The sequence below is a fragment of the Bombina bombina genome, chromosome 7 (genome assembly GCF_027579735.1).
Source record: "Bombina bombina isolate aBomBom1 chromosome 7, aBomBom1.pri, whole genome shotgun sequence".
Taxonomy (NCBI): domain Eukaryota; kingdom Metazoa; phylum Chordata; class Amphibia; order Anura; family Bombinatoridae; genus Bombina; species Bombina bombina.
The window spans coordinates 556,505,484-556,532,859 of record NC_069505.1 but is presented as its reverse complement, the minus strand read 5'-3'; the positions used below and the strand labels follow the sequence as shown (position 1 = coordinate 556,532,859).

General features: G+C 43.6%; 1 protein-coding gene across 2 annotated transcripts in view; it reads left to right on the top strand.

Annotated features, from left to right (window-relative positions):
• LOC128667034 (H-2 class I histocompatibility antigen, Q9 alpha chain) overlaps nucleotides 1-27,376 on the top strand; it is a 448,039-nt gene that overhangs the window by 190,376 nt on the left and 230,287 nt on the right. The window contains exon 3 of one of the 2 annotated variants that reach the window (XM_053721896.1): nucleotides 13,126-13,404. The exons of the other annotated variant lie outside the window; for it this stretch is intronic. Coding sequence (XP_053577871.1) covers nucleotides 13,126-13,404 — 279 coding nt within the window. The remainder of the gene's footprint in view (nucleotides 1-13,125; nucleotides 13,405-27,376) is intronic. 2 annotated transcript variants of the gene reach the window in all.

Here is a 27,376-nt window from a genome sequence, read left to right as displayed (position 1 = left end):
AATGGGTTTCACCCCACATGCTCTCCACAACTGGTTGGTAATCTCGGCCGTAAACTGGGTGCCCGGGTCCGAAATAATCTCCCGGGGAAATCCCATGCGGGAGAAGATTTTGATGAGGGCATCCGCCACGGTCTCGGCATGAATATTAGCCAGAGCCACCGCCTCGGGATATCGGGTGGCATAATCCACGACCGTGAGTATATACCTCTTTCCCGAGGGGCTAGGCTTGGCTAGGGGGCCAATGAGGTCCACCGCCACTCGACTAAAAGGCTCCTCTATTATGGGGAGGGAGTGTAGCTTCGCCTTATATCGGTCTCCTCTTTTCCCTACTCGTTGGCAGGTGTCACACGTCTGGCAATACTGCCTAATATCTTTGGTGATCCCTGGCCAAAAGAAATTCTGAGTTAGGCGGTGCTTCGTCCGACTAACTCCTAGGTGGCCTGACAGCGGAATATCGTGGGCAACCCGTAGCAGTTCTCGTCTATACCTCTGAGGTACTATTAACTGCTGAACGGACAGGGGAATAGATCCAGCTACTATCTTCTCTGCATACCTGTACAGTAACCCCTTGTCCCAACCGTACCTCTCTCCTTCCAACCCCACCTGATTCTGGCCTACCTTATCCCTATATACTTGCAACGAGGGGTCAGTGGCTACTTCGCTACCAAACTCTAGTGGAGGGGCCCAAGAGACATTAGGGGGGTGATTGCTTACCTGAGCCTCAGAGTGATCAGCCAGTGCGTTGGTGCGGGCCTGTTGTCGTGTAACCACGGGCAGTGCTGCTTGTGGGGAGGTTCGGGGTGCAAACGCTGAAGTCAGCTCCCCTAAGTCGTTGCCCAAAATAACGCCTGCGGGCAAATTTTGCATAAGGCCCACTTCTACGTTCCCCGACCCTGCTGCCCAATCCAAGTGTACTTTGGCCGTGGGAATATTGTAAATGCCACTCCCGGCCACCCGGACAGCTACACAGTCTCCGGTGAGTTGATTGGTGGAAACTAAATGTTGCCGGAGCAAGGTTATGGTGGCCCCAGAGTCACGCAGCCCTTGGACACGTCGGCCCTCTATATAGACCACCTGGCGGTGGCTTTGTAGGTTGTCCAAAGCAGCCTGTACTGGGTTTACCTCATGTAAGATGCCCAAGGTTTCCTTGTGGAAGACTGCGGGTTGGGTCTGTAGTTGGGGCTTGTTCTGGTAGCAGTGTACAGCTGCCCGGTTGTTTGACAAGTTGTTCTGGTTGTTCCAGGTGGATCAGTTCTTGTTCCTGGGACAGTCTCTCTGAATGTGCCCTTGTTGGTTACAAAGATGGCAACGTATAGCTGATCGAGTCTGGTATCGGGGAGGGGGTGGGTGGATTTCCCCTCCAGGACAGGGTAGCAGAGGTGTGGGAGCTGCAGTGGGGGTTGGGGTGACCCCAATACTGGAGCGTTGCTGTGTTCGTTGAGCTCTCCGAGCATCTTGGTATTCGTCGGCCAAGGTCGCTGCAGTATGTACCGTGCACAGTTTTCGATCTCTCAGCCAATTTTGCAATTCGGTGGACACCCCTTGGAAGAATTGCTCCATCAACAGGAGTTGTAAAAGGTCTTCCAACTGGGTGACTTGGGCTGCCTGCAACCAGCCTTTAGCCTTTAGTGTAGTGTTAGGACCAGTCGAATTGGGGCACCTTGTAAGTGGTTACTGGCTAAGCAAAATATGGCCATATTGTGTGACTAAGTTCCCAATATTATTTAAAAAGAATAGTTGTCTCTTGATGTATTTGCAGGCATTTTTTTGCAGCAGTTCAAAAAATGTTGTGCTTTTGAAAATGAATGTGCGCTGATCCCTTTTTGTTTGTGTAATTACTGGGTCATATTGGCAGCACTCCCAGATGTGGATTTAAACTTTTTGTAAGGTGTGCTAAAAAAACAAATGTTGTATTTGTATTTAACATAACCAGGGAGACTGACCATCTCCCATTGGTTTAAGCACCCCACCCAAGTTCAGGTGTGCTCATAACAGTGTAATAGAGTTGTGAATAAAAGCCAGGGAGTCTCATTCTATTATGAAGAGTAAAAGCAGGAATGATTCAGCCCTCTGTGGCAAAAGGACTGTAGTGTTAGGACCAGTCGAATTGGGGCACCTTGTAAGTGGTGACTGGCTAAGCAAAATATAGCCATATTGTGTGACTAAGTTCCCAATATTATTTAAAAAGAATAGTTGTCTCGATGTATTTGCAGGCAAATTTTTGTAGAGCGCCAACAGATTCCGCAGCGCTAAACACATACACACATATATATATATATATACTGTATATAAAACACACACATATATATACTGTATATAAAACACACACATATATATATATATATACTGTATATAACACACACACACATATATATATATATATATATATATATATATATATATATATATATATACTGTATAACACATACACACACACCAGTGACGTGCAGTCACAGGAGGCAGGTAAGGCAGTGCCTCCGCTGGCCAATGTATGTAATAACAGCCTTTTTTATAAAAAAAAAATAAAAAAAAATTGATCTTTTGTTTTCATATATATTTTTTTTTAATAAAAAAAGGTGACCCCCCCTACCCCCCCACCCCTCCACCAAAATCAGGACTTGTGTTTTTTGTAAATTAACTTATATAAAAAACGTAATACGAATACATAATTCAATACATTCATATTGCCAGCCAGCTGTCCTTGCATTGCGCAATATGAAATGTATTCACTCACTGTGGAAGTGTATGGGCCGCTGAGAGACTGCCACCAAGAGGAGAAAAGGTGCTAATGCAGTGCTCTCCAATGCGCCCCATACACTCCCACTGGAGGCTTGACTGTGAAAGCCTCCGTCCGGACTCAGCCCTGGCCGCCTTTCAGAGTCTCACACTCTCAGCCAATGAGAATTCAGAAAGTCGTCTGAATCTCTCTGGGGCTGGCTGTTGCTGAGTGCCAGGCGGGAAGGAAATAGAATCGAGGCTGTTCTCAGAGCAGCTCAACTCAGAGACGCACTCAGTGTCAGTGATGACTTTGAGAGGAGATCCCACATCTAGACGCGGACGGTCACGGTGTCGGAATGGACTAGTGGAGAAGCCCAGGTCAGTGAGAGCTGCAGCTGCCATGCTGTCCCCCCCGCCCCCCCCCCCAGTCCGACTAATGTGACGGCTGAGCTGTCCAGTGCTCAACTGCCCACTGCCCAGGACTGAGTGAAGTGACAAAGTAGGAGGACAGAGCCGAGGACTCGAGTCACTCAGAATCAGGTAAAGCAGACAAGAGGAGCTGCTGCTAAGCCTGAGTGTGACTTAAGTGTGGCGTGCCAGGCCCGCAGCGGCAGCCAGACCACACAACTCAGTGTCACTTTGACTGACTGCCCTCGACTTAGGATGCCTCACAGTCAGTCACAGTATACTACATATAAATTGATTTCAATATATTCGCTTTTCTAAAATAATGTATGTTTTGCAATCTGAAACTTTATATGCAAACTGAGAACAGAAATTAGTCTTTTTAAAGAGTACACAATACATTTTGCTGCTTTCTTCTATTTGTTTTTAGCTGAAACTGGGTGACTGGTTTGTTTATTTTGTAAACATATTTGCTTGAACAAATGACCTTGGAAGTTATATATATCTAACACCAGAACATGTAATTGACAATTTGACACTGACAAGTGGTTTCGTGCCCAAGCAGCCCAGCTACTACTGCAGTCACAGTGCCCACAGTGCCCAGCCCCATTTAATGCCCATGAGGTTCATTGGGGAATAAATTAATATTATGGATTGGGAACTTCAGGTTGATTTGGTACTTCAGTGAAGTTCAGTCTCACGTGGGCACTGGGAGAAGGAAATGGATTCTGGAATAATACTTTTTTGAGGAATGTCTAAATAGCAGAATTTTGAGAATGTCTAAATAGCAGAATTGACATTGACATTTCTGTTATTTAGACATTCTCAGGTTATTTATACAGGTTATTTACATTAAATTGCTTTACCCAAATGGCAATACGTCAGTTTTATGTGATTTAACCAAGCACCTAAAGCACACTATTACCTTTTACTATGCAACAGTACTACATACCTAATGAGAAATCCTAAGTGTGTTTTTAATAAAGTGATTCCAGTTTTAATCTTTATCTGCATATTAAAAGTTATGTTTTAATTTATCCCCCCCCCTTTCATATAGTGTTAATAAGGTCACCTTGTTCCCACACATATTCAAGGTATATTTGCAATTTTGAGACCTACTCATTTTTTACTTAATCCCATGAGTGCTGTTAATGTAGTCCTTCCTTTGAAGATTAGGTTCTCTTAACCTTCTCTCAAAGTCTTGTTCACAATTAATATTAACTACATAGCACCACACCAATCCACTATATTATTAGTGGGTAAGTTTTGTATTACAAGGGTAACAGTAACTTAATTTTGAAATTTTTGTATTGCCATTGGTCCTCCCTCCTTTGGTTAAAAGTTTTAACCAAAGGAGTGAGGACCAATGGCACTCCTTTGGTTAAAACGTACAGTTGTTTCTTTCATGATTTAGAAAGAGCATGCAATTTTAAATAACTTTACAATTTACATCTAATATCTGATTTTCTTCATTCTTTTGATATCCTTTGTTGAAAATCATATCTAAATATGCTCAGTAGCTAATGAACATATTTAGATATGATTTTCAACAAAGGATATCAAATGAATGAAGAAAATCGGATATCCTTTGTTGAAAATCATATCTTAATATGCTCAGTAGCTACTGATTGGTGGTTGCATATAGATACCTCATGCGATTGGCTCACCCATGTGCATTGCTATTTCTTCAACAAAGGATATCTAAAGAATGAAGGCGTGTCCGATTCCTAGCCACTGCCTCACCAGCCTCTGACGTCACTGCACATCACTGACACACACACATATATATATATATATAAATGTCCGCCAAAAAGAGATAAGCACAGTCTTACATTACCACAACTGCCAGGGTGCACTTCACATAAAATATGTACGTTCCTTGTTTGCAAGAAGGCACTCACTGGTCTTTAGTGAAAAACAATTTAAAATTTTTAATTCATATCAAAAAGCAAGTACATCCATAACGTTTCGATGTCGTTATGACATCTTTATCAAATGTTCTGCCAGTATCAACAACATAGAACAATCATGTTCCCAAAGTAGAAAAAATCTGGCAGAACATTTGATAAAGATGTCATAACGACATCGAAACGTTATGGATGTACTTGCTTTTTGATATGAATTAAAAATTAAAAATTGTTTTTCACTAAAGACCAGTGAGTGCCTTCTTGAAAACAAGGAACGTATATACAGGGAGTGCAGAATTATTAGGCAAGTTGTATTTTTGAGGATTAATTTTATTATTGAACAACAACCATGTTCTCAATGAACACAAAAAACTCATTAATATCAAAGCTGAATATTTTTGGAAGTAGTTTTTAGTTTGTTTTTAGTTTTAGCTATTTTAGGGGGATATCTGTGTGTGCAGGTGACTATTACTGTGCATAATTATTAGGCAACTTAACAAAAAACAAATATATACCCATTTCAATTATTTATTTTTACCAGTGAAACCAATATAACATCTCAACATTCACAAATATACATTTCTGACATTCAAAAACAAAACAAAAACAAATCAGTGACCAATATAGCCACCTTTCTTTGCAAGGACACTCAAAAGCCTGCCATCCATTGATTCTGTCAGTGTTTTGATCTGTTCACCATCAACATTGCGTGCAGCAGCAACCACAGCCTCCCAGACACTGTTCAGAGAGGTGTACTGTTTTCCCTCCTTGTAAATCTCACATTTGATGATGGACCACAGGTTGTTAATGGGGTTCAGATCAGGTGAACAAGGAGGCCATGTCATTAGATTTTCTTCTTTTATACCCTTTCTTGCCAGCCACGCTGTGGAGTACTTGGACGCGTGTGATGGAGCATTGTCCTGCATGAAAATCATGTTTTTCTTGAAGGATGCAGACTTCTTCCTGTACCACTGCTTGAAGAAGGTGTCTTCCAGAAACTGGCAGTAGGACTGGGAGTTGAGCTTGACTCCATCCTCAACCCGAAAAGGCCCCACAAGCTCATCTTTGATGATACCAGCCCAAACCAGTACTCCACCTCCACCTTGCTGGTGTCTGAGTCGGACTGGAGCTCTCTGCCCTTTACCAATCCAGCCACGGGCCCATCCATCTGGCCCATCAAGACTCACTCTCATTTCATCAGTCCATAAAACCTTAGAAAAATCAGTCTTGAGATATTTCTTGATGTTTCAGCTTGTGTGTCTTGTTCAGTGGTGGTCGTCTTTCAGCCTTTCTTACCTTGGCCATGTCTCTGAGTATTGCACACCTTGTGCTTTTGGGCACTCCAGTGATGTTGCAGCTCTGAAATATGGCCAAACTGGTGGCAAGTGGCATCTTGGCAGCTGCACGCTTGACTTTTCTCAGTTCATGGGCAGTTATTTTGCGCCTTGGTTTTTCCACACGCTTCTTGCGACCCTGTTGACTATTTAGAATGAAACGCTTGATTGTTCGATGATCACGCTTCAGAAGCTTTGCAATTTTAAGAGTGCTGCATCCCTCTGCAAGATATCTCACTATTTTTGGCTTTTCTGAGCCTGTCAAGTCCTTCTTTTGACCCATTTTGCCAAAGGAAAGGAAGTTGCCTAATAATTATGCACACCTGATATAGGGTGTTGATGTCATTAGACCACACCCCTTCTCATTACAGAGATGCACATCACCTAATATGCTTAATTGGTAGTAGGCTTTCGAGCCTATACAGCTTGGAGTAAGACAACATGCATAAAGAGGATGATGTGGTCAAAATACTCATTTGCCTAATAATTCTGCACTCCCTGTATATATATATATATATATATATATATATATATATATATATATATATTGTATATAACACACACACATACTGTATAAAGCACACATATATATACTGTAAATAACACACACACACACATACTGTATATAACACACACACATATATATATACTGTATATAACACACACACATATATATACTGTATATAACACACACACATATATATATATATACTGTATATAACACACACACACATATATACTGTATATAACACACACACATATATATATTTCTCCAACATTGGTGTGTCCGGTCCACGGCGTCATCGTTACTTGTGGGATATTCTCTTCCCCAACAGGAAATGGCAAAGAGTCCCAGCAAAGCTGGTCACATGATCCCTCCTAGGCTCCGCCCACCCCAGTCATTCTCTTTGCCGTTGCACAGGCAACATCTCCACGGCGATGGTTAAGAGTTTTTTGGTGTTTAAATGTAGTTTTTATTCTTCTATCAAGTGTTTGTTATTTTAAAATAGTGCTGGTATGTACTATTTACTCTGAAACAGAAAAGGATGAAGATTTCTGTTTGTAAGAGGAAGATGATTTTAGCAGACAGTAACTAAAATCGGTTGCTGTTTCCACATAGGACTGTTGAGATGAAGTAACTTCAGTTGGGGGAAACAGTTAGCAGACTTTTCTGCTTAAGGTATGACTAGCCATATTTCTAACAAGACTGTGTAATGCTGGAAGGCTGTCATTTCCCCTCATGGGGACCGGTAAGCCATTTTCTTAGTCAAAAACAAACAGAATAAAGGGCTTATTATGGGCTAAAAAACTGGTAGACATTTTTATGGGCTAAATCGATTGCTTTATTTGTGCATATTATTCAAATTTAGGCTAACAATTGACATTTATAATCTTGGGGAACGTTTATAAAACGGCAGGCACTGTATTGGACACCTTTTTCAGTCAGGGGGCCTTTCTAGTCATAGACTGAGCCTCATTTTCGCGCCATTAATGCGCAGTTGTTTTTTGAGAACAGGGAATGCAGATGCATGTGTGTGGATCTAAGAATCTCTGAAAAAGCTTTTAGAAGGCGTCATTTGGTATCGTATTCCCCTCAGGGCTTGGTTGGGTCTTAGCAAAGACTGTATCTGGGACTGTATAGGGGTTAAATTGAAAAACGGCTCCGGTTCCGTTATTTTAAGGGTTAAAGCTCTGAAATTTGGTGTGCAATACTTTTAAGGCTTTAAGACACTGTGGTGAAAATTTGGTAATTTTTGAACAATTCCTTCATACTTTTTCACATATTCAGTAATAAAGTGTTTTCTGTTTGAAATTTAAAGTGACAGTAACGGTTTTATTTTAAAACGTTTTTTGTGCATTGTTGACAAGTTTAAGCCTGTTTAACATGTCTATACCTTCAGATAAGCTATGTTCTATATGTATGAAAGCCAATGTGTCTCCCCATTTAAATTTATGTGATAATTGTGCCATAGCGTCCAAACAAAGTAAGGACAGTACTGCCACAAATAATGATATTGCCCAAGATGATTCCTCAAATGAGGGGAGTAAACATGATACTACATCATCTCCTACTGTGTCTACACCAGTTTTGCCCATGCAGGAGGCCCCTAGTACATCTAGTGCGCCAATACTTATTACCATGCAACAATTAACGGCTGTAATGGATAACTCCATAGCAAATCTTTTATCCAAAATGCCTACTTATCAGAGAAAGCGCGATTGCTCTGTTTTAAACACTGAAGAGCAAGAGGACGCTGATGATAATTGTTCTGTCATACCCTCACACCAATCTGAAGGGGCCATGAGGGAGGTTTTGTCTGAGGGAGAAATTTCAGATTCAGGAAAAATTTCTCATCAAGCTGAACCTGATGTTGTGACGTTTAAATTTAAATTAGAACATCTCCGCGCATTGCTTAAGGAGGTGTTATCTACTCTGGATGATTGTGACAATTTGGTCATTCCAGAGAAATTATGCAAGATGGACAGGTTCCTAGAGGTTCCGGTGCCCCCCGACGCTTTTCCTATACCCAAGCGGGTGGCGGACATAGTAAATAAAGAGTGGGAAAAGCCCGGCATACCTTTTGTTCCTCCCCCTATATTTAAGAAATTATTTCCTATGGTTGACCCCAGAAAGGACTTATGGCAGACAGTCCCCAAGGTCGAGGGGGCAGTTTCTACTCTAAACAAACGCACTACTATTCCTATCGAAGATAGTTGTGCTTTCAAAGATCCTATGGATAAAAAATTGGAAGGTTTGCTTAAAAAGATTTTTGTACAGCAAGGCTACCTTCTACAACCAATTTCATGCATTGTTCCTGTCACTACGGCAGCGTGGTTCTGGTTCAAGGAACTAGAAAAGTCGCTCAGTAGAGAAACTCCATATGAGGAGGTTATGGACAGAGTTCACGCACTTAAATTGGCTAACTCTTTTATTTTAGATGCCGCTTTGCAATTAGCAAAATTAGCGGCGAAAAATTCAGGGTTTGCTATTGTGGCGCGCAGAGCGCTTTGGCTAAAGTCTTGGTCAGCGGATGTGTCATCCAAGACAAAATTACTTAACATTCCTTTCAAAGGTAAAACTTTATTTGGACCTGATTTGAAAGAGATTATTTCAGACATCACTGGGGGAAAGGGCCACGCCCTTCCACAGGATAGGTCTTTTAAGGCTAAAAATAAGCCTAATTTTCGTCCCTTTCGCAGAAATGGACCAGCCTCTAATTCTGCATCCTCTAAGCAAGAGGGTAATGCCTCACAACCCAAACCAGCCTGGAAACCAATGCAAGGCTGGAACAAAGGTAAGCAGGCCAAGAAACCTGCCACTGCTAACAAGACAGCATGAAGGAGTAGCCCCCGATCCGGGACCGGATCTGGTGGGGGGCAGACTCTCTCTCTTTGCTCAGGCTTGGGCAAAAGATGTTCAGGATCCTTGGGCGCTAGAAATAGTTTCTCAAGGTTATCTCCTGGAATTCAAGGAACTACCCCCAAGGGGAAGGTTCCACAAGTCTCACTTATCCTCAAACCAAATAAAGAGACAGGCATTCTTACATTGTGTAGAAGACCTGTTAAAGATGGGAGTGATACACCCAGTTCCAATAAAGGAACAAGGAATGGGTTTTTATTCCAATCTGTTCGTAGTTCCCAAAAAAGAGGGAACGTTCAGACCAATTTTGGATTTGAAGATCCTAAACAAATTTCTCAGGGTACCATCGTTCAAAATGGAAACTATTCGAACGATTCTACCCACCATCCAGGAAAGTCAATTTATGACTACCATGGATTTAAAGGATGCGTACCTACATATCCCTATCCACAAGGAACATCATCAGTTCCTAAAGTTCGCTTTTCTGGACAAACATTACCAGTTTGTGGCTCTTCCATTCGGATTAGCCACTGCTCCAAGGATTTTCACAAAGGTGCTAGGGTCCCTTCTAGCGGTTCTAAGACCAAGGGGCATTGCAGTAGTACCTTACTTGGACGACATTCTAATACAAGCGTCGTCCCTGTCAAAGGCAAAGGCTCATACGGACATCGTTCTAGCCTTTCTCACATCTCACGGATGGAAGGTGAACAAAGAAAAGAGTTCTCTGTCCCCGTCAACAAGAGTTCCCTTCTTGGGAACAATAATAGATTCCTTAGAAATGAGGATTTTTCTGACAGAGGTCAGAAAATCAAAACTTCTAAGCTCTTGTCAAGTGCTTCATTCTGTTCCTCGTCCTTCTATAGCGCAGTGCATGGAAGTAATAGGATTGATGGTTGCAACAATGGACAAAGTTCCTTTTGCACGAATTCATCTAAGACCATTACAACTGTGCATGCTCAAACAGTGGAATGGGGATTATACAGACTTGTCTCCAATGATTCAAGTAGATCAAAAGACCAGAGATTCACTCCGTTGGTGGCTGACCCTGGACCATCTGTCCCAGGGAATGAGCTTCCGCAGGCCAGAGTGGGTCATTGTCACGACCGACGCCAGTCTAGTGGGCTGGGGTGCGGTCTGGGAATCCCTGAAAGCTCAGGGTCTATGGTCTCTGGAAGAGTCTCTTCTCCCGATAAACATTCTGGAACTGAGAGCGATATTCAATGCTCTCAGAGCTTGGCCTCAACTAGCAAAGGCCAAATTCATAAGGTTCCAATCAGACAACATGACGACTGTTGCCTATATCAATCATCAAGGGGGAACAAAGAGTTCCCTGGCGATGAAAGAAGTGACCAAAATAATTCAATGGGCGGAGGATCACTCCTGCCACTTGTCTGCGATCCACATCCCAGGAGTGGAAAATTGGGAAGCGTATTTTCTGAGTCGTCAGACATTTCATCCGGGGGAGTGGGAACTCCATCCGGAAATCTTTGCCCAAATAACTCAATTATGGGGCATTCCAGACATGGATCTGATGGCGTCTCGTCAGAACTTCAAGGTTCCTTGCTACGGGTCCAGATCCAGGGATCCCAAGGCGACTCTAGTAGATGCACTAGTAGCACCTTGGACTTTCAACCTAGCTTACGTATTCCCACCGTTTCCTCTCATTCTCCCAGGCTGGTAGCCAGGATCAATCAGGAGAGGGCCTCGGTGATCTTGATAGCTCCTGCGTGGCCACGCAGGACTTGGTATGCAGACCTGGTGAATATGTCATCGGCTCCACCATGGAAGCTACCTTTGAGACAGGACCTTCTTGTTCAAGGTCCATTCGAACACCCAAATCTGGTCTCCCTCCAACTGACGGCTTGGAGATTGAACGCTTGATTCTATCAAAGCGTGGGTTTTCAGATTCGGTGATAGATACTCTGGTTCAGGCCAGAAAACCTGTAACTAGAAAAATTTACCATAAAATATGGAAAAAAATATATCTGTTGGTGTGAATCCAAAGGATTCCCATGGAATAAGATAAAAATTCCTAAGATTCTCTCCTTTCTTCAAGAAGGTTTGGAGAAAGGATTATCTGCAAGTTCCCTAAAGGGACAGATCTCTGCTTTATCTGTCTTACTACACAAAAGACTGGCAGCTGTGCCAGATGTTCAAGCATTTGTTCAGGCTCTGGTTAGGATCAAGCCTGTTTACAGACCTTTGACTCCTCCCTGGAGTCTAAATCTAGTTCTTTCAGTTCTTCAAGGGGTTCCGTTTGAACCCTTACATTCCATAGATATTAAGTTACTATCTTGGAAAGTTTTGTTTTTGGTTGCAATTTCTTCTGCTAGAAGAGTTTCAGAGTTATCTGCTCTGCAGTGTTCTCCTCCTTATCTGGTGTTCCATGCAGATAAGGTGGTTTTGCGTACTAAGCCTGGTTTTTCTTCCTAAAGTTGTTTCTAACAAAAATATTAACCAGGAGATAGTTGTACCTTCTTTGTGTCCGAATCCAGTTTCAAAGAAGGAACGTTTGTTACACAATTTGGACGTTGTCCGTGCTCTAAAGTTCTATTTAGAGGCTACTAAAGATTTCAGACAAACATCTTCCTTGTTTGTTGTTTATTCTGGTAAAAGGAGAGGTCAAAAAGCGACTATACCTCTCTTTCCTTTTGGCTTAAAAGCATCATCCAATTGGCTTATGAGACTGCCGGACGGCAGCCTCCTGAAAGAATCACAGCTCACTCCACTAGGGCTGTGGCTTCCACATGGGCCTTCAAGAACGAGGCTTCTGTTGACCAGATATGTAAGGCAGCGACTTGGTCTTCACTGTACACTTTTGCCAAATTTTACAAATTTGATACTTTTGCTTCTTCGGAGGCTATTTTTGGGAGAAAGGTTTTGCAAGCTGTGGTTCCTTCCGTTTAGGTGACCTGATTTGCTCCCTCCCTTCATCCGTGTCCTAAAGCTTTGGTATTGGTTCCCACAAGTAAGGATGACGCCGTGGACCGGACACACCAATGTTGGAGAAAACAGAATTTATGCTTACCTGATAAATTACTTTCTCCAACGGTGTGTCCGGTCCACGGCCCGCCCTGGTTTTTTAATCAGGTCTGATTAATTATTTTCTCTAACTACAGTCACCACGGTATCATATGGTTTCTTCTATATATATTTCCTCCTGTCCGTCGGTCGAATGACTGGGGTGGGCGGAGCCTAGGAGGGATCATGTGACCAGCTTTGCTGGGACTCTTTGCCATTTCCTGTTGGGGAAGAGAATATCCCACAAGTAAGGATGACGCCGTGGACCGGACACACCGTTGGAGAAAGTAATTTATCAGGTAAGCATAAATTCTGTTATATATATACTGTATAACACACACTGCGGCTCCTGTGTGACACATCACTATATCCTGTGCAGGTTTTCATTCTGTGCAGAGGATGTACGGCTGTGAGCTGTATGATGACGGCAGCACCAGGGGGTATACACAGTACGGTTATGATGGGAGAGAATTCTTCACCCTGGATACAGACAGATGGATCTATGTCCCTATAATGACTAAGGCTCAGCTCACTACACAGAGATGGAACAGCCCAGAGGTCGGTCAGGCTGAGAGTAGCAAGAATTACCTACAGGGGCTGTGTATCGAGTGGCTGAGGAAATACATCAGAGCTGGGAGCGCGGAGCTGGAGAGGAAAGGTGAGAGCAGAGCGCACGTGACATAGGGACACATAATGTGACAGCAGTAACTGCTCATTTACTGTTACAGGTGACACAAGAGGTGACTGGGGTGTCACATGACAAGTGACAAGAACATAAGTACGTCCCCACCCTTAGTGTGCAAGTCCTCTCACTGCCTCTGCTGCCTAGTAATAGGGGCCCCTGTGTCCCCTCCCTTAGTGTGCAAGTCCTCTCACTGCCTCTGCTGCCCAGTAATAGGGCCCCTGTGTCCCCTCCCTTAGTGTGCAAGTCCTCTTACTGCCTCTGCTGCCCAGTAATAGGGGCCCCTGTGTCCCCTCCTTTAGTATGCAAGTCCTCTCACTGCCTCTGCTGCCCAGTAATAGGGGCCCCTGTGTCCCCTCCCTTAGTGTGCAAGTCCTCTCACTGCCTCTGCTTCCCAGTAATAGGGGCCCCTGTGTCCCCTCCCTTAGTGTGCAAGTCCTCTCACTGCCTCTGCTGCCCAGTAATAGGGCCCCTGTGTCCCCTCCCTTAGTGTGCAAGTCCTCTTACTGCCTCTGCTGCCCAGTAATAGGGGCCCCTGTGTCCCCTCCTTTAGTGTGCAAGTCCTCTCACTGCCTCTGCTGCCCAGTAATAGGGGCCCCTGTGTCCCCTCCCTTAGTGTGCAAGTCCTCTTACTGCCTCTGCTGCCCAGTAATAGGGGCCCCTGTGTCCTCACCCTTAGTGTGCAAGTCATCTCACTGCCTATGCTGCCCAGTAATAGGGGCCCCTGTGTCCCCACCCTTAGTGTGCAAGTCCTCTCACTGCCTATGCTGCCCAGTAATAGGGGCCCCTGTGTCCCCACCCTTAGTGTGCAAGTCCTCTCCCTGCCTCTGCTGCCCAGTAATAGGGGCCCCTGTGTCCCCTCTTTTAGTGTGCAAGTCCTCTCACTGCCTCTGCTGCCCAGTAATAGGGGCCCCTGTGTCCCCACCCTTAGAGTGCAAGTCCTCTCACTGCCTCTGCTGCCCAGTAATAGGGGCCCCTGTGTTCCCACCCTTAGTGTGCACGTCCTCTCACTGCCTCTGCTGCCCAGTAATAGGGGCCCCTGTGTCCCCTCCCTTAGTGTGCAAATCCTCTCACTGCCTATGCTGCCCAGTAATAGGGGCCCCTGTGTCCCCCTCTCACTGCCTCTGCTGCCCAGTAATAGGGCCCCTGTATCCCCTCCCTTAGTGTGCAAGTCCTTTCACTGCCTCTGCTGCCCAGTAATAAGGGCCCTGTGTCCCCTCCCTTAGTGTGCAAGTCCTCTCACTGCCTCTGCTGCCCAGTAATAGGGGCCCCTGTGTCCCCTCCCTTAGTGTGCAAGTCCTCTCACTGCCTCTGCTGCCCAGTAATAGGGGCCCCTGTGTCCCCTCCCTTAGTGTGCAAGTCCTCTTACTGCCTCTGCTGCCCAGTAATAGGGGCCCCTGTGTCCCCACCCTTAGTGTGCAAGTCCTCTCCCTGCCTCTGCTGCTAGTAATAGGGGCCCCTGTGTCCCCTTCCTTAGTGTGCAAGTCCTCTCACTGCCTCTGCTGCCCAGTAATAGGGGCCCCTGTGTCCCCTCCCTTAGTGTGCAAGTCCTCTCACTGCCTCTGCTGCCCAGTAATAGGGGCCCCTGTGTCCTCTCCCTTAGTGTGCAAGTCCTCTCACTGCCTCTGTTGCCCAGTAATAGGGGCCCCTGTGTCCCCTCCCTTAGTGTGCAAGTCCTCTTACTGCCTCTGTTGCCCAGTAATAGGGGCCCTGTGTCCCCTCCCTTAGTGTGCAAGTCCTCTCACTGCCTCTGCTGCCCATTAATAGGGGCCCCTGTGTCCCCACCCTTAGTGTGCAAGTCCTCTCCCTGCCTCTGCTGCTAGTAATAGGGGCCCCTGTGTCCCCTCCCTTAGTGTGCAAGTCACCTCACTGGCTCTGCTGCCCAGTAATAGGGGCCCCTGTGTCCCCACCCTTAGTGTGCAAGTCCTCTCACTGCCTCTGCTGACCAGCAATAGGGGCCCCTGTGTCCCCTCCCTTAGTGTGCAAGTCCTCTCACTGCCTCTGCTGCCCAGTAATAGGGCCCCTGTGTCCCCTCCCTTAGTGTGCAAGTCCTCTCCCTGCCTCTGCTGCTAGTAATAGGGGCCCCTGTGTCCCCACCCTTAGTGTGCAAGTCCTCTCCCTGTCTCTGCTGCCCAGTAATAGGGCCCCTGTGTCCCCTCCCTTAGTGTGCAAGTCCTCTCACTGCCTCTGCTGCCCAGTAATAGGGCCCCTGTGTCCCCTCCCTTAGTGTGCAAGTCCTCTGACTGCCTCTGCTGCCCAGTAATAGGGCCCCTGTGTCCCCTCCCTTAGTGTGCAAATCCTCTCACTGCCTCTGCTGCCCAGTAATAGGGGCCCCTGTGTCCCCTCCCTTACGGCTAGATTTAGAGTTTGGCGTTAGCCGTGAAAACCAGCGTTAGAGGCTCCTAACGCTGGTTTTAGGCTACCGCCGGTATTTGGAGTCAGTGATTAAAGGGTCTAACGCTCACTTTTCAGCCGCGACTTTTCCATACCGCAGATCCCCTTACGTCAATTGCGTATCCTATCTTTTCAATGGGATCTTTCTAACGCCGGTATTTAGAGTCGTTTCTGAAGTGAGCGTTAGAGCTCTAACGACAAAACTCCAGCCGCCGGAAAAAAGCAGGAGTTAAGAGCTTTCTGGGCTAACGCCGGTTCATAAAGCTCTTAACTACTGTACTCTAAAGTACACTAACACCCATAAACTACCTATGTACCCCTAAACCGAGGTCCCCCCACATCGCCGCCACTCGATTAAAATTTTTTAACCCCTAATCTGCCGACCGCCACCTACGTTATACTTATGTACCCCTAATCTGCTGCCCCTAACACCGCCGACCCCTGTATTATATTTATTAACCCCTAACCTGCCCCCCACAACGTCGCCGTCAGCTACTTACAATAATTAACCCCTAATCTGCCGACCGCAAAGCGCCGCCACCTACGTTATACTTATGTACCCCTAATCTGCTGCCCCTAACACCGCCGACCCCTATATTATATTTATTAACCCCTAATCTGCCCCCCTCAACGTCGCCGACACCTGCCTACACTTATTAACCCCTAATCTGCCGAGCGGACCTGAGCGCTACTATAATAAAGTTATTAACTCCTAATCCGCCTCACTAACCCTATCATAAATAGTATTAACCCCTAATCTGCCCTCCCTAACATCGCCGACACCTAACTTCAATTATTAACCCCTAATCTGACGACCGGAGCTCACCGCTACTATAATAAATGGATTAACCCCTAAAGCTAAGTCTAACCCTAACACTAACACCCCCCTAACTTAAATATAATTTACATCTAACGAAATTAATTAACTCTTATTAAATAAATTATTCCTATTTAAAGCTAAATACTTACCTGTAAAATAAATCCTAATATAGCTACAATATAAATTATAATTATATTGTAGCTATTTTAGGATTAATATTTATTTTACAGGCAACTTGGTAATTATTTTAACCAGGTACAATAGCTATTAAATAGTTAAGAACTATTTAATAGTTACCTAGTTAAAATAATAACAAAATTACCTGTAAAATAAATCCTAACCTAAGTTATAATTAAACCTAACACTACCCTATCAATAAATTAATTAAATAAAATACCTACAATTAACCTAACACTACACTATCAATAAATAAATTAAATACAATTGCTACAAATAACTACAATTACATAAACTAACTAAAGTACAAAAAATAAAAAAGAACTAAGTTACAAAAAATAAAAAAATATTTACAAACATAAGAAAAATATTACAACAATTTTAAACTAGTTACACCTACTCTAAGCCCCCTAATAAAATAACAAAGACCCCCAAAATAAAAAATTCCCTACCCTATTCTAAATTAATAGAGTTAAAAGCTCTTTTACCTTACCAGCCCTGAACAGGGCCCTTTGCGGGGCATGCCCCAAGAAGTTCAGCTCTTTTGCCTGTAAAAAAAAACATACAATACCCCCCCCCAACATTACAACCCACCACCCACATACCCCTAATCTAACCCAAACCCCCCTTAAATAAACCTAACACTAAGCCCCTGAAGATCTTCCTACCTTGTCTTCACCATCCAGGTATCACCGATCCGTCCTGGCATCCGGTGCTGAAGAGGTCCAGAAGAGGCTCCAAAGTCTTCCTCCTATCCGGCAAGAAGAGGACATCCGGACCGGCAAACATCTTCTCCAAGCGGCATCTTCGATCTTCTTCCATCCGGTGCGGAGCGGGTCCATCTTGAATCAGCCGACGTGGATCCATCCTCTTCTTCCGGCGTCTCCCGACGAATGACGGTTCCTTTAAGGGACGTCATCCAAGATGGCGTCCCTCGAATTCCGATTGGCTGATAGGATTCTATCAGCCAATCGGAATTAAGGTAGGAATATTCTGATTGGCTGATGGAATCAGCCAATCAGAATCAAGTTCAATCCGATTGGCTGATCCAATCAGCCAATCAGATTGAGCTCGCATTCTATTGGCTGATCGGAACAGCCAATAGAATGCGAGCTCAATCTGATTGGCTGATTGGATCAGCCAATCGGATTGAACTTGATTCTGATTGGCTGATTCCATCAGCCAATCAGAATATTCCTACCTTAATTCCGATTGGCTGATAGAATCCTATCAGCCAATCGGAATTCGAGGGACGCCATCTTGGATGACGTCCCTTAAAGGAACCGTCATTCGTCGGGAGACGCCGGAAGAAGAGGATGGATCCGCGTCGGCTGATTCAAGATGGACCCGCTCCGCACCGGATGGAAGAAGATCGAAGATGCCGCTTGGAGAAGATGTTTGCCGGTCCGGATGTCCTCTTCTTGCCGGATAGGAGGAAGACTTTGGAGCCTCTTCTGGACCTCTTCAGCACCGGATGCCAGGACGGATCGGTGATACCTGGATGGTGAAGACAAGGTAGGAAGATCTTCAGGGGCTTAGTGTTATGTTTATTTAAGGGGGGTTTGGGTTAGATTAGGGGTATGTGGGTGGTGGGTTGTAATGTTGGGGGGGGGTATTGTATGTTTTTTTTTACAGGCAAAAGAGCTGATTTTCTTGGGGCATGCCCCGCAAAGGGCCCTGTTCAGGGCTGGTAAGGTAAAAGAGCTTTTACATTTATTAATTTAGAATAGGGTAGGGAATGTTTTATTTTGGGGGTCTTTGTTATTTTATTAGGGGGCTTAGAGTAGGTGTAATTAGTTTAAAATTGTTGTAATATTTTTCTTATGTTTGTAAATATTTTTTTATTTTTTGTAACTTAGTTCTTTTTTATTTTTTGTACTTTAGTTAGTTTATGTAATTGTATTTATTTGTAGCAATTGTATTTAATTTATTTATTGATAGTGTAGTGTTAGGTTAATTGTAGGTAATTGTAGGTATTTTATTTAATTACTTTATTGATAGGGTAGTGTTAGGTTTAATTATAACTTAGGTTAGGATTTATTTTACAGGTAATTTTGTTATTATTTTAACTAGGTAACTATTAAATAGTTATTAACTATTTAATAGCTATTGTACCTGGTTAAAATAATTACCAAGTTGCCTGTAAAATAAATATTAATCCTAAAATAGCTACAATATAATTATAATTTATATTGTAGCTATATTAGGATGTATTTTACAGGTAAGTATTTAGCATTAAATAGGAATAATTTATTTAATAAGAGTTAATTAATTTCGTTAGATTTAAATTATATTTAAGTTAGGGGGGTGTTAGTGTTAGGGTTAGACTTAGCTTTAGGGGTTAATCCATTTATTATAGTAGCGATGAGCTCCGGTCGTCAGATTAGGGGTTAATAATTGAAGTTAGGTGTCGGCGATGTTAGGGAGGGCAGATTAGGGGTTAATACTATTTATGATAGGGTTAGTGAGGCGGATTAGGGGTTAATAACTTTATTATAGTAGCGCTCAGGTCCGCTCGGCAGATTAGGGGTTAATTATTGTAAGTAGCTGGCGGCGACGTTGTGGGGGGCAGGTTAGGGGTTAATAAATATAATATAGGGGTCGGTGGTGTTAGGGGCAGCAGATTAGGGGTACATAGGGATAATGTGAGTTGCGGCGGTTTACGGAGCGGAAGATTAGGGGTTAATAATATAATGCAGGGGTCAGCGATAGCGGGGGCGGCAGATTAGGGGTTAATAAGTGTAAGGCTAGGGGTGTTTAGACTCGGGGTACATGTTAGAGTGTTAGGTGCAGACGTTGGAAGTGTTTCCCCATAGGAAACAATGGGGCTGCGTTAGGAGCTGAACGCGGCTTTTTTGCAGGTGTTAGGTTTTTTTTCAGCTCAAACAGCCCCATTGTTTCCTATGGGAGAATCGTGCACGAGCACGTTTTTTAGGCTGGCCGCGTCCGTAAGCAACTCTGGTATCGAGAGTTGCATTTGCGGTAAAAATGCTCTACGCTCCTTTTTTGGAGCCTAACGCAGCATTTTTTTGAACTCTCGATACCAGAGTTAATTTTATGGTGCGGCCAGAAAAAAGCCTGCGGAGCGTTAACAGCCCATCTACCGCCAAACTCCAAATCTAGGCCTTAGTGTGCAAGTCCTCTCACTGCCTCTGCTGCCCAGTAATAGGGGCCCCTGTGTCCCCTCCCTTAGTGTGCAAATCCTCTCACTGCCTCTGCTGCCCAGTAATAGGGGCCCCTGTGTCCCCTCCCTTAGTGTGCAAATCCTCTCACTGCCTCTGCTGCCCAGTGATAGGGCCCCTGTGCCCCCACCCTTAGTGTGCAAATCCTCTCACTGCCTCTGCTGCCCAGTAATAGGGCCCCTGTGTCCCCACCCTTAGTGTGCAAGTCCTCTCACTGCCTTTGCTGCCCAGTAATAGGGCCCCTGTGCCCCCACCCTTAGTGTGCAAGTCCTCTCACTGCCTCTGCTGCCAGTAATAGGGGCCCCTGTGTCCCCTCCCTTAGTGTGCAAGTCCTTTCACTGCCTCTTCTGCCCAGTAATAGGGCCCCTGTGCCCCACCCTTAGTGTGCAAGTCCTCTCAATGCCTCTGCTGCCCTAGTAATAGGGGCCCCTGTGCCCCACCCTTAGTGTGCAAGTCCTCTCACTGCATCTGCTGCCCAGTAATAGGGCCCCTGTGTCCCCTCCCTTAGTGTGCAATTCCTCTCACTGCCTCTGCTGCCAGTAATAGGGGCCCCTGTGCCCCACCCTTAGTGTGCAAGTCCTCTCACTGCATCTGCTGCCCAGTAATAGGGCCCCTGTGTCCCCTCCCTTAGTGTGCAATTCCTCTCACTGCCTCTGCTGCCAGTAATAGGGGCCCCTGTGTCCCCATCCTTAGTGTGCAAGTCCTTTCACTGCCTCTTCTGCCCAGTAATAGGGCCCCTGTGCCCCACCCTTAGTGTGCAAGTCCTCTTACTGCCTCTTCTGCCCAGTAATAGGGCCCCTGTGTCCCCTCCCTTAGTGTGCAAGTCCTCTCACTGCCTCTTCTGCCCAGTAATAGGGCCCCTGTGTCCCCTGCCTTAGTGTGCAAGTCCTCTCACTGACTCTGCTGCCCAGTAATAGGGCCCCTGTGTCCCCAGTTGCCAGACTGTGACATGTAATTTACACCCATAGTGATTACTCTCAGTCATATGTTTTATTATAGGATAGAAGGTCTGAGCCTCCCTCACTGCTAGAATAAAATGCTGCAATTACACCTCAGGATATCACTGCTGGGGCACAACACTGAATTCAGCAAGTATAGAGCGTCTAGAGGGCCGGACTCATAACTCTGTCATCTGATTGGTTAGAATCTGCTGTCACTCTGCTGCATGTCCCTCTCAGTCATATGGTTTATTATAGGATAGAAGGTCTGAGCCTCCCTCACTGCTAGAATAAAATGCTGCAATTACACCTCAGGATATCACTGCTGGGGCACAACACTGAATTCAGCAAGTACAGAGCGTCTAGAGGGCGGGACTCATAACTCTGTCATCTGATTGGTTAGAATCTGCTGTCACTCTGCTGCATGTCCCTCTCTGCATTGTGTTTAGGGAGTTGTAGTCCTGTTTTGTTATAAAGATAAAGTTATTAGACCCAGAATAACTACATGTCCCAGAGATCCTCAGGAGAACCTGACAGGATGCTGAGGTGAACCAATCAGATGCCAAACAAAAGTCACATGACACAGCTCTAGCCTCACAGGAAATGTTCAACCTCAGATTTGCATAAGGGGGTTTTATGTTACTGACTCAGTTAACCCTTTGTGGTGTGTGTGTGTAATTAGTAAGTATTAACCCCTTAATGACAACTGACGTACCAGGTACGTCATGCATTAACAAGCAGTTAATGACAATGGACGTACCTGGTACGTCAGTTGTCTAACAGAGTGCTGGAAGTGATCACAATCACTTCCAGCAGCTCTGAGGGTATTGCAGTGATGCCTCGATATGGAGGCATCCTGCAATACCCCTTTACAAGACTCCGATGCAGAGAGAGCCACTCTGTGGCCCTCTCTGCACCGGTAGTGATGGTGCCGATGGTGCCTTTGTCCGGTGGGAGGAGGGAGCGTGTGCGCGCGCGTGCACGATGCACGCGTGCGTGCACGATGCGCACGTGCACAGGTGTGCACATGGGTGCACGTGCACATGCGCGCATTAGCCACACTGACACCAATGAAAAAGGAAGGGGAAAAAAAGTTTTTTGTTTTTTTTTACATTTAAAAAAATCTGGGAGGGGGAGGGGGAGGGGGTGGGGGTATTGTGGGGGGGCTGCTACGCTACAGAAATAATTAAACATACAAATAAAAGTTATAAATAAAATTAAAATAGTTTGGTTTGTGGGGCCAAACTGGGTACTGGCAGGCAGCTGCCAGTACCCAAGATGGCGGTAATTAGGTAGGGGAGAGGGTTAGAGAGCTGGAGGGGGGGATCAGGGAGGTTGGTGCTAAGGCAGGGGTCCATCACAACTAAAATATTTTATAATTTTTATTTAAAAAAAAAAAAAAACTCTTTTATTTAGTACTGGCAGACTTTCTGCCAGTACTTAAGATGGCGGTAACAATTGTGGGGTGGGGGAGGGAAGAGAGCTGTTTGGGAGGGATCAGGGGGTGGGATGTGTCAGGTGGGAGGCTGATCTCTAAAATTAACCCTGCAAGCTCCCTACAAGCTACCTAATTTAACCCCTTCACTGCTGGGCATAATTCACGTGTGGTGCACAGCAGCATTTAGCGGCCTTCTAATTACCAAAAAGCAACGCCAAAGCCATATAAATCTGCTATTTCTGAACAAAGGGGATCCCAGAGAAGCTTTTACAACAATTTCTGCCATAATTGCACAAGCTGTTTGTAAATAATTTCAGTGAGAAACCTAAAATTGTGAAAAATGTAAAGTTTTTTTTTTTATTTGCTCGCATTTGGCGGTGAAATGGTGGCATAAAATATACCAAAATGGGCCTAGATCAATACTTGGGGTTGTCTACTACACTACACTAAAGCTAAAATTAACCCTACAAGCTCCCTACAAGCTCCCTAATTAACCCCTTCACTCCTGGGCATAAAACATGTGTGGTGCGCAGCAGCATTTAGCGGCCTTCTAATTACCAAAAAGCAACCACAAAGCCATATAAGTCTGTTATTTCTGAAAAAGGGGATCCCAGAGAAGCATTTACAACCATTTGTGCCATAATTGCAGAAGCTGTTTGTAAATAATTTCAGTGGGAAACCTAAAGTTTGTGACAAAATTTGTGAAAAAGTGAACTTTTTTTTTTTTTTTATCGCATTTGGCGGTGAAATGGTGGCATGAAATATACCAAAATGGGCCTAGATCAATACTTTGGGATGTCTTCTAAAAAAAAATATATACATGTCAAGGGATATTCAGGTATTGCTGACAGATATCAGGGTTCCAAAGTAACTAGCGCTAATTTTGAAAAAAAGTGGTTTGGAAATAGCAAAGTGCTACTTGTATTTATTGCCCCATAAATTGCAAAAAAAGCAAAGAACATGTAAACATTGGGTATTTCTAAACTCAGGACAAAATTTATAAGCTATTTAGCATGGGTGTTTTTTGGGGATTGTAGATGTGTAACAGATTTTGGGGGTCAAAGTTAGAAAAAGTGTGTTTTTTTCCATTTTTTCCTCATATTTTATCTTTTTTTTTTTTAGTAAATTATAAGATATGATGAAAATAATGGTATCTTTAGAAAGTCCATTTAATGACGAGAAAAACGGTATATAATATGTGTGGGTACAGTAAACGAGTAAGAGGAAAATTACAGCTAAACGCAAACACTGCAGAAATGTAAAAATAGCCATTGTCATTAAGGGTAAGAAAATTGAAAAATGGTCCGGTCATTAAGGGGTTAATAAAAGCAGCTAGGGGAGGCTGAGGTTAGGACCACACACTGCTGGAGCCTTGGTGAGACATTGTTTTATCCTCTCTTAGCCATTACCTGTAACTTATAGATAATAGAGTCCAGCAGTACCTCTAATAAATTACTTATGTTTATTTCAGATCCAAAACCACAAAGACAAACAATGTTTTGTTACTTATATCTTAACTAGAGCCCAGGTGACATAATCAGCTGATCAGTAACCATGGTTACTAACATACTACAACAAAGATATAACAGGAAACACTGAATCGACTCTTTGTGTTAGTGAATAAAAACTTCAGTTAAGATTTGTACTTAAATAAATGCACCTTATTACAATCAGTGCTAATCTAAGAGAATGTGACCAGTCTATTACCTTATTCACTGAAATCCTAGTGAGCTCTCCTAATGTTAGTGAATAAATAATTACACTTTAGTTAAGGTTTTTACATAAATAACTGCACCTTATTACATGTAGTGCTCATCTAAAGAGAGTGGACCGGTCTATTTCATTGTTCATAACCATTAAAATTACATAGTGAGCTCTCTAAAGATTAGTGAATACAGAGTTACACGTTAGTTAAGTGTTTTACATAAATAAATGCACCTCATTACAATTAGTGCTCATCTAAGGAGAGTGGGGCGGTCTATTTCATTGTTCATAACCATTAATATTACATAGTGAGCTCTCTAAAGATTAGTGAATACAGAGTCACACGTTGGTTAAGTGTTTTACATAAATAAATTGCACTCAGTGCTTATCTAAGGAAAGGGGAGCATGTGTTTGTTTTGTGATTTTCCATTTTAACTGTAACACATTGTGGCTGCACTAAGGTTGCACCTCGGTCAGGTTTTCCTAGACACTTATGAGTTACACAGGCTGCAGGGAGAAGCATGAATAGTGCTGGCCAGGATCACTATTCGTGTGCTGTCCAGGGCAGGGTGCAATTCTTGTTCCCCTCTGCACATCTTGCAGCTCGTGTAACTCATAAGTGTCCAGGAAAACACATGGCCGAGGTGACAACCCCTAGGCCTTTGTGTACTGATTACAAACCAGGGCTGAAAGATCTCTCTTTCTTTTTTTATTAGACTTGTGTTCATTGATTCTGTCCCGTATTCTACAGGTTGACTCCTCTATATAAATTATACCACATGGGCATTTAATAAGGTTGACCACAAAGTCAGTCTTACAGATAAAAAATAGAAATGTTAAAATTTGTACCTGTTTTTGGGCGATAGAAATGTGGACCGTTAATCATATTGTTACCATGGCAACAACACAAACATGTATAGACACGACAGACACGCTTAGGTAAAGCTAAGAATGTTTGTTGTCCTTTATCACCTGATCCAATGTCAGCTCAAATTAGATGATCCCATAAACTACCTGCTTACTTATAGGCTGGCATAGGTGGGCACTGAAACTCCTTAACGTCAGGGTTACAATCCCTTAATATACCCCAATGTTTCCTAATTATCTTAACGATTTGATGCCTATTATCATTATATTCAGAGATAAAGACAGCTCAGTTGCCTGTTTATTTTTTTGCCCTGTTTATATTATAGAACAGTGCTTCTTAATTCCATTCCTCAGGGCACACAAACAAGCCATATTTTCATGATATCAAAACTAGAGCAGATCAGTAACCATGGTTATTATCCTGTCCTCCCCCAAGGTAATCCTGAAAATCCAGCCTATTAGTTTGTCCTGAGGACTGAAATTGAGAAACACTGTAAAAGAGTATATGGATTTTGTTAACAAACTCAGTATGTTCTTGTATTAAAGACAGTGGGAATCCCCTATTCCTACAAAGTGCCCCATTTCTTGCAATCCCTCTGCAGCCAATATTTATTCAGATTCTATTTAGATGAACTTATAGCATTTAACTATGTGATGGGTGAGCACAATTATATTGCAATAGGCTATTACAGTCTAGTTATTTTCTGATCTACATGTAATTTATCACCTGTTTTCTTTTTTTCCAGGCTTTATTTAAAAAATAACAACACAAAATGAAAATACAATTCACTGGGAATTTTGAACAATACAACACAATAACAGAATAACAAAGTTACATAATAATAACATAACATTTGTTCAGTAACGTTTAACAAACATCATAATGTAGTTTTCACCTACATCTTATTCATGTCATGTAATAAACTGATAGTAGCACAACACGCTACTGCATCATCTACGTATATTTATTTACCTCTTCTTGTTAATGCCAAAGGGCTTCACCTCTTACTGGCTAAGTGTTTATCAGGGTTAGTCACAATATGGTGCTCTAGATAAGATTCCCATAGAGATTGGAAAGTAAGAAATGTGTCCATGGTCTGGTGTTTACAGTAATGAAATCTAATTTAATAAACTGAATTACTATTTACATCTTCACATACTCACCTCTGGGGTCTCTTTACACTTCCAGGTTCAGCAATTAAATATCTGGCGCTATTTACCATAATATGAAAGAGTTTCTGTGCAGGGGTCGAGGGCAGTTTAGGATCTTTGTTAAGAAGTCAAATCAATGGGTCAAGAGGGCAGTTTATATGTAATATCAGCTCTTTTCTATTATAATACTTATCCAGAACTGGGAAATCTGTGGCACCGCCACCACTTGTGGCCTATACTGCTATTGACATGACCACACATCTATTACTCTTGGGAATAAACCATTTTGGGAGAGTAATACCATTGGTTTAATAATTTGAAGTTAATTTCCAGCATAACCGAAGATAGTGAAGATGACATAGGGCTAGATTACAAGTGGAGCGGTAACCACCGCTTGTTCTAGAGTGATAATTGCGCTAGCGGTAAACCCTTTGCGCGAGTCAGGTTGCGCTGATATTACAAGTTGGGAGTTTAAAGTTTTTCCTCTAGTGCAAACCCGAAAAGTTAAAAAAAACTAACATCCTACTTGCGCACTAACCCCAATCACTATAAACCCTTATTGTAATAACCCCAAAACTGCCACATAGCCCACCTTAAAGTTCCCATTACACTATTAACCCCTAAACCGTCATCCCCCCACATCGCAAACACTAAACTACACTATTTACTCCTAAACCACCATCCTCCCACATAGCAAACTACCGGCCAGATTACGAGTTTTACAGTAACAGGGCTGCGGATCTAACAAGCAGTTCATGCTCACCGCTCACTTACATACAGCGCTGGTATTACGGGTTTTTAGAAACCCGGCGTTAACAGCAAAAAAGTGATCGTAGAGCAAAATTTTGCTCCACATCTCACCTCAATACCAGCGCTGCTTACGTTAGCGGTGAGCTGGTTGTACGTGCTCATGCACAATTTCGCCATAGGAATCAATGGGTGAGAGCCGGCTGGAAAAAAAACTAACACCTGCAAAAAAGCAGCGTTTAGCTCCTAACGCAGCCCCATTGATTCCTATGGGGAAAATACTTTTATGTTTACACCTAACACCCTAACATGAACCCTGAGTCTAAACACCCCTAATCTTATACTTATTAACCCCTAATCTGCTGACCCCGACATCGCCGACACCTACCTTATATTTATTAACCCCTAATCTCCCTCCCCCAATGTTGCCGCAACCTACCTACATTTATTAACCCCTAATATGCCGTCCCCAACGTCGCCGCCACTATTGTAAATTTATTAATCCCTAAACCTAAGTCTAACCCTAACA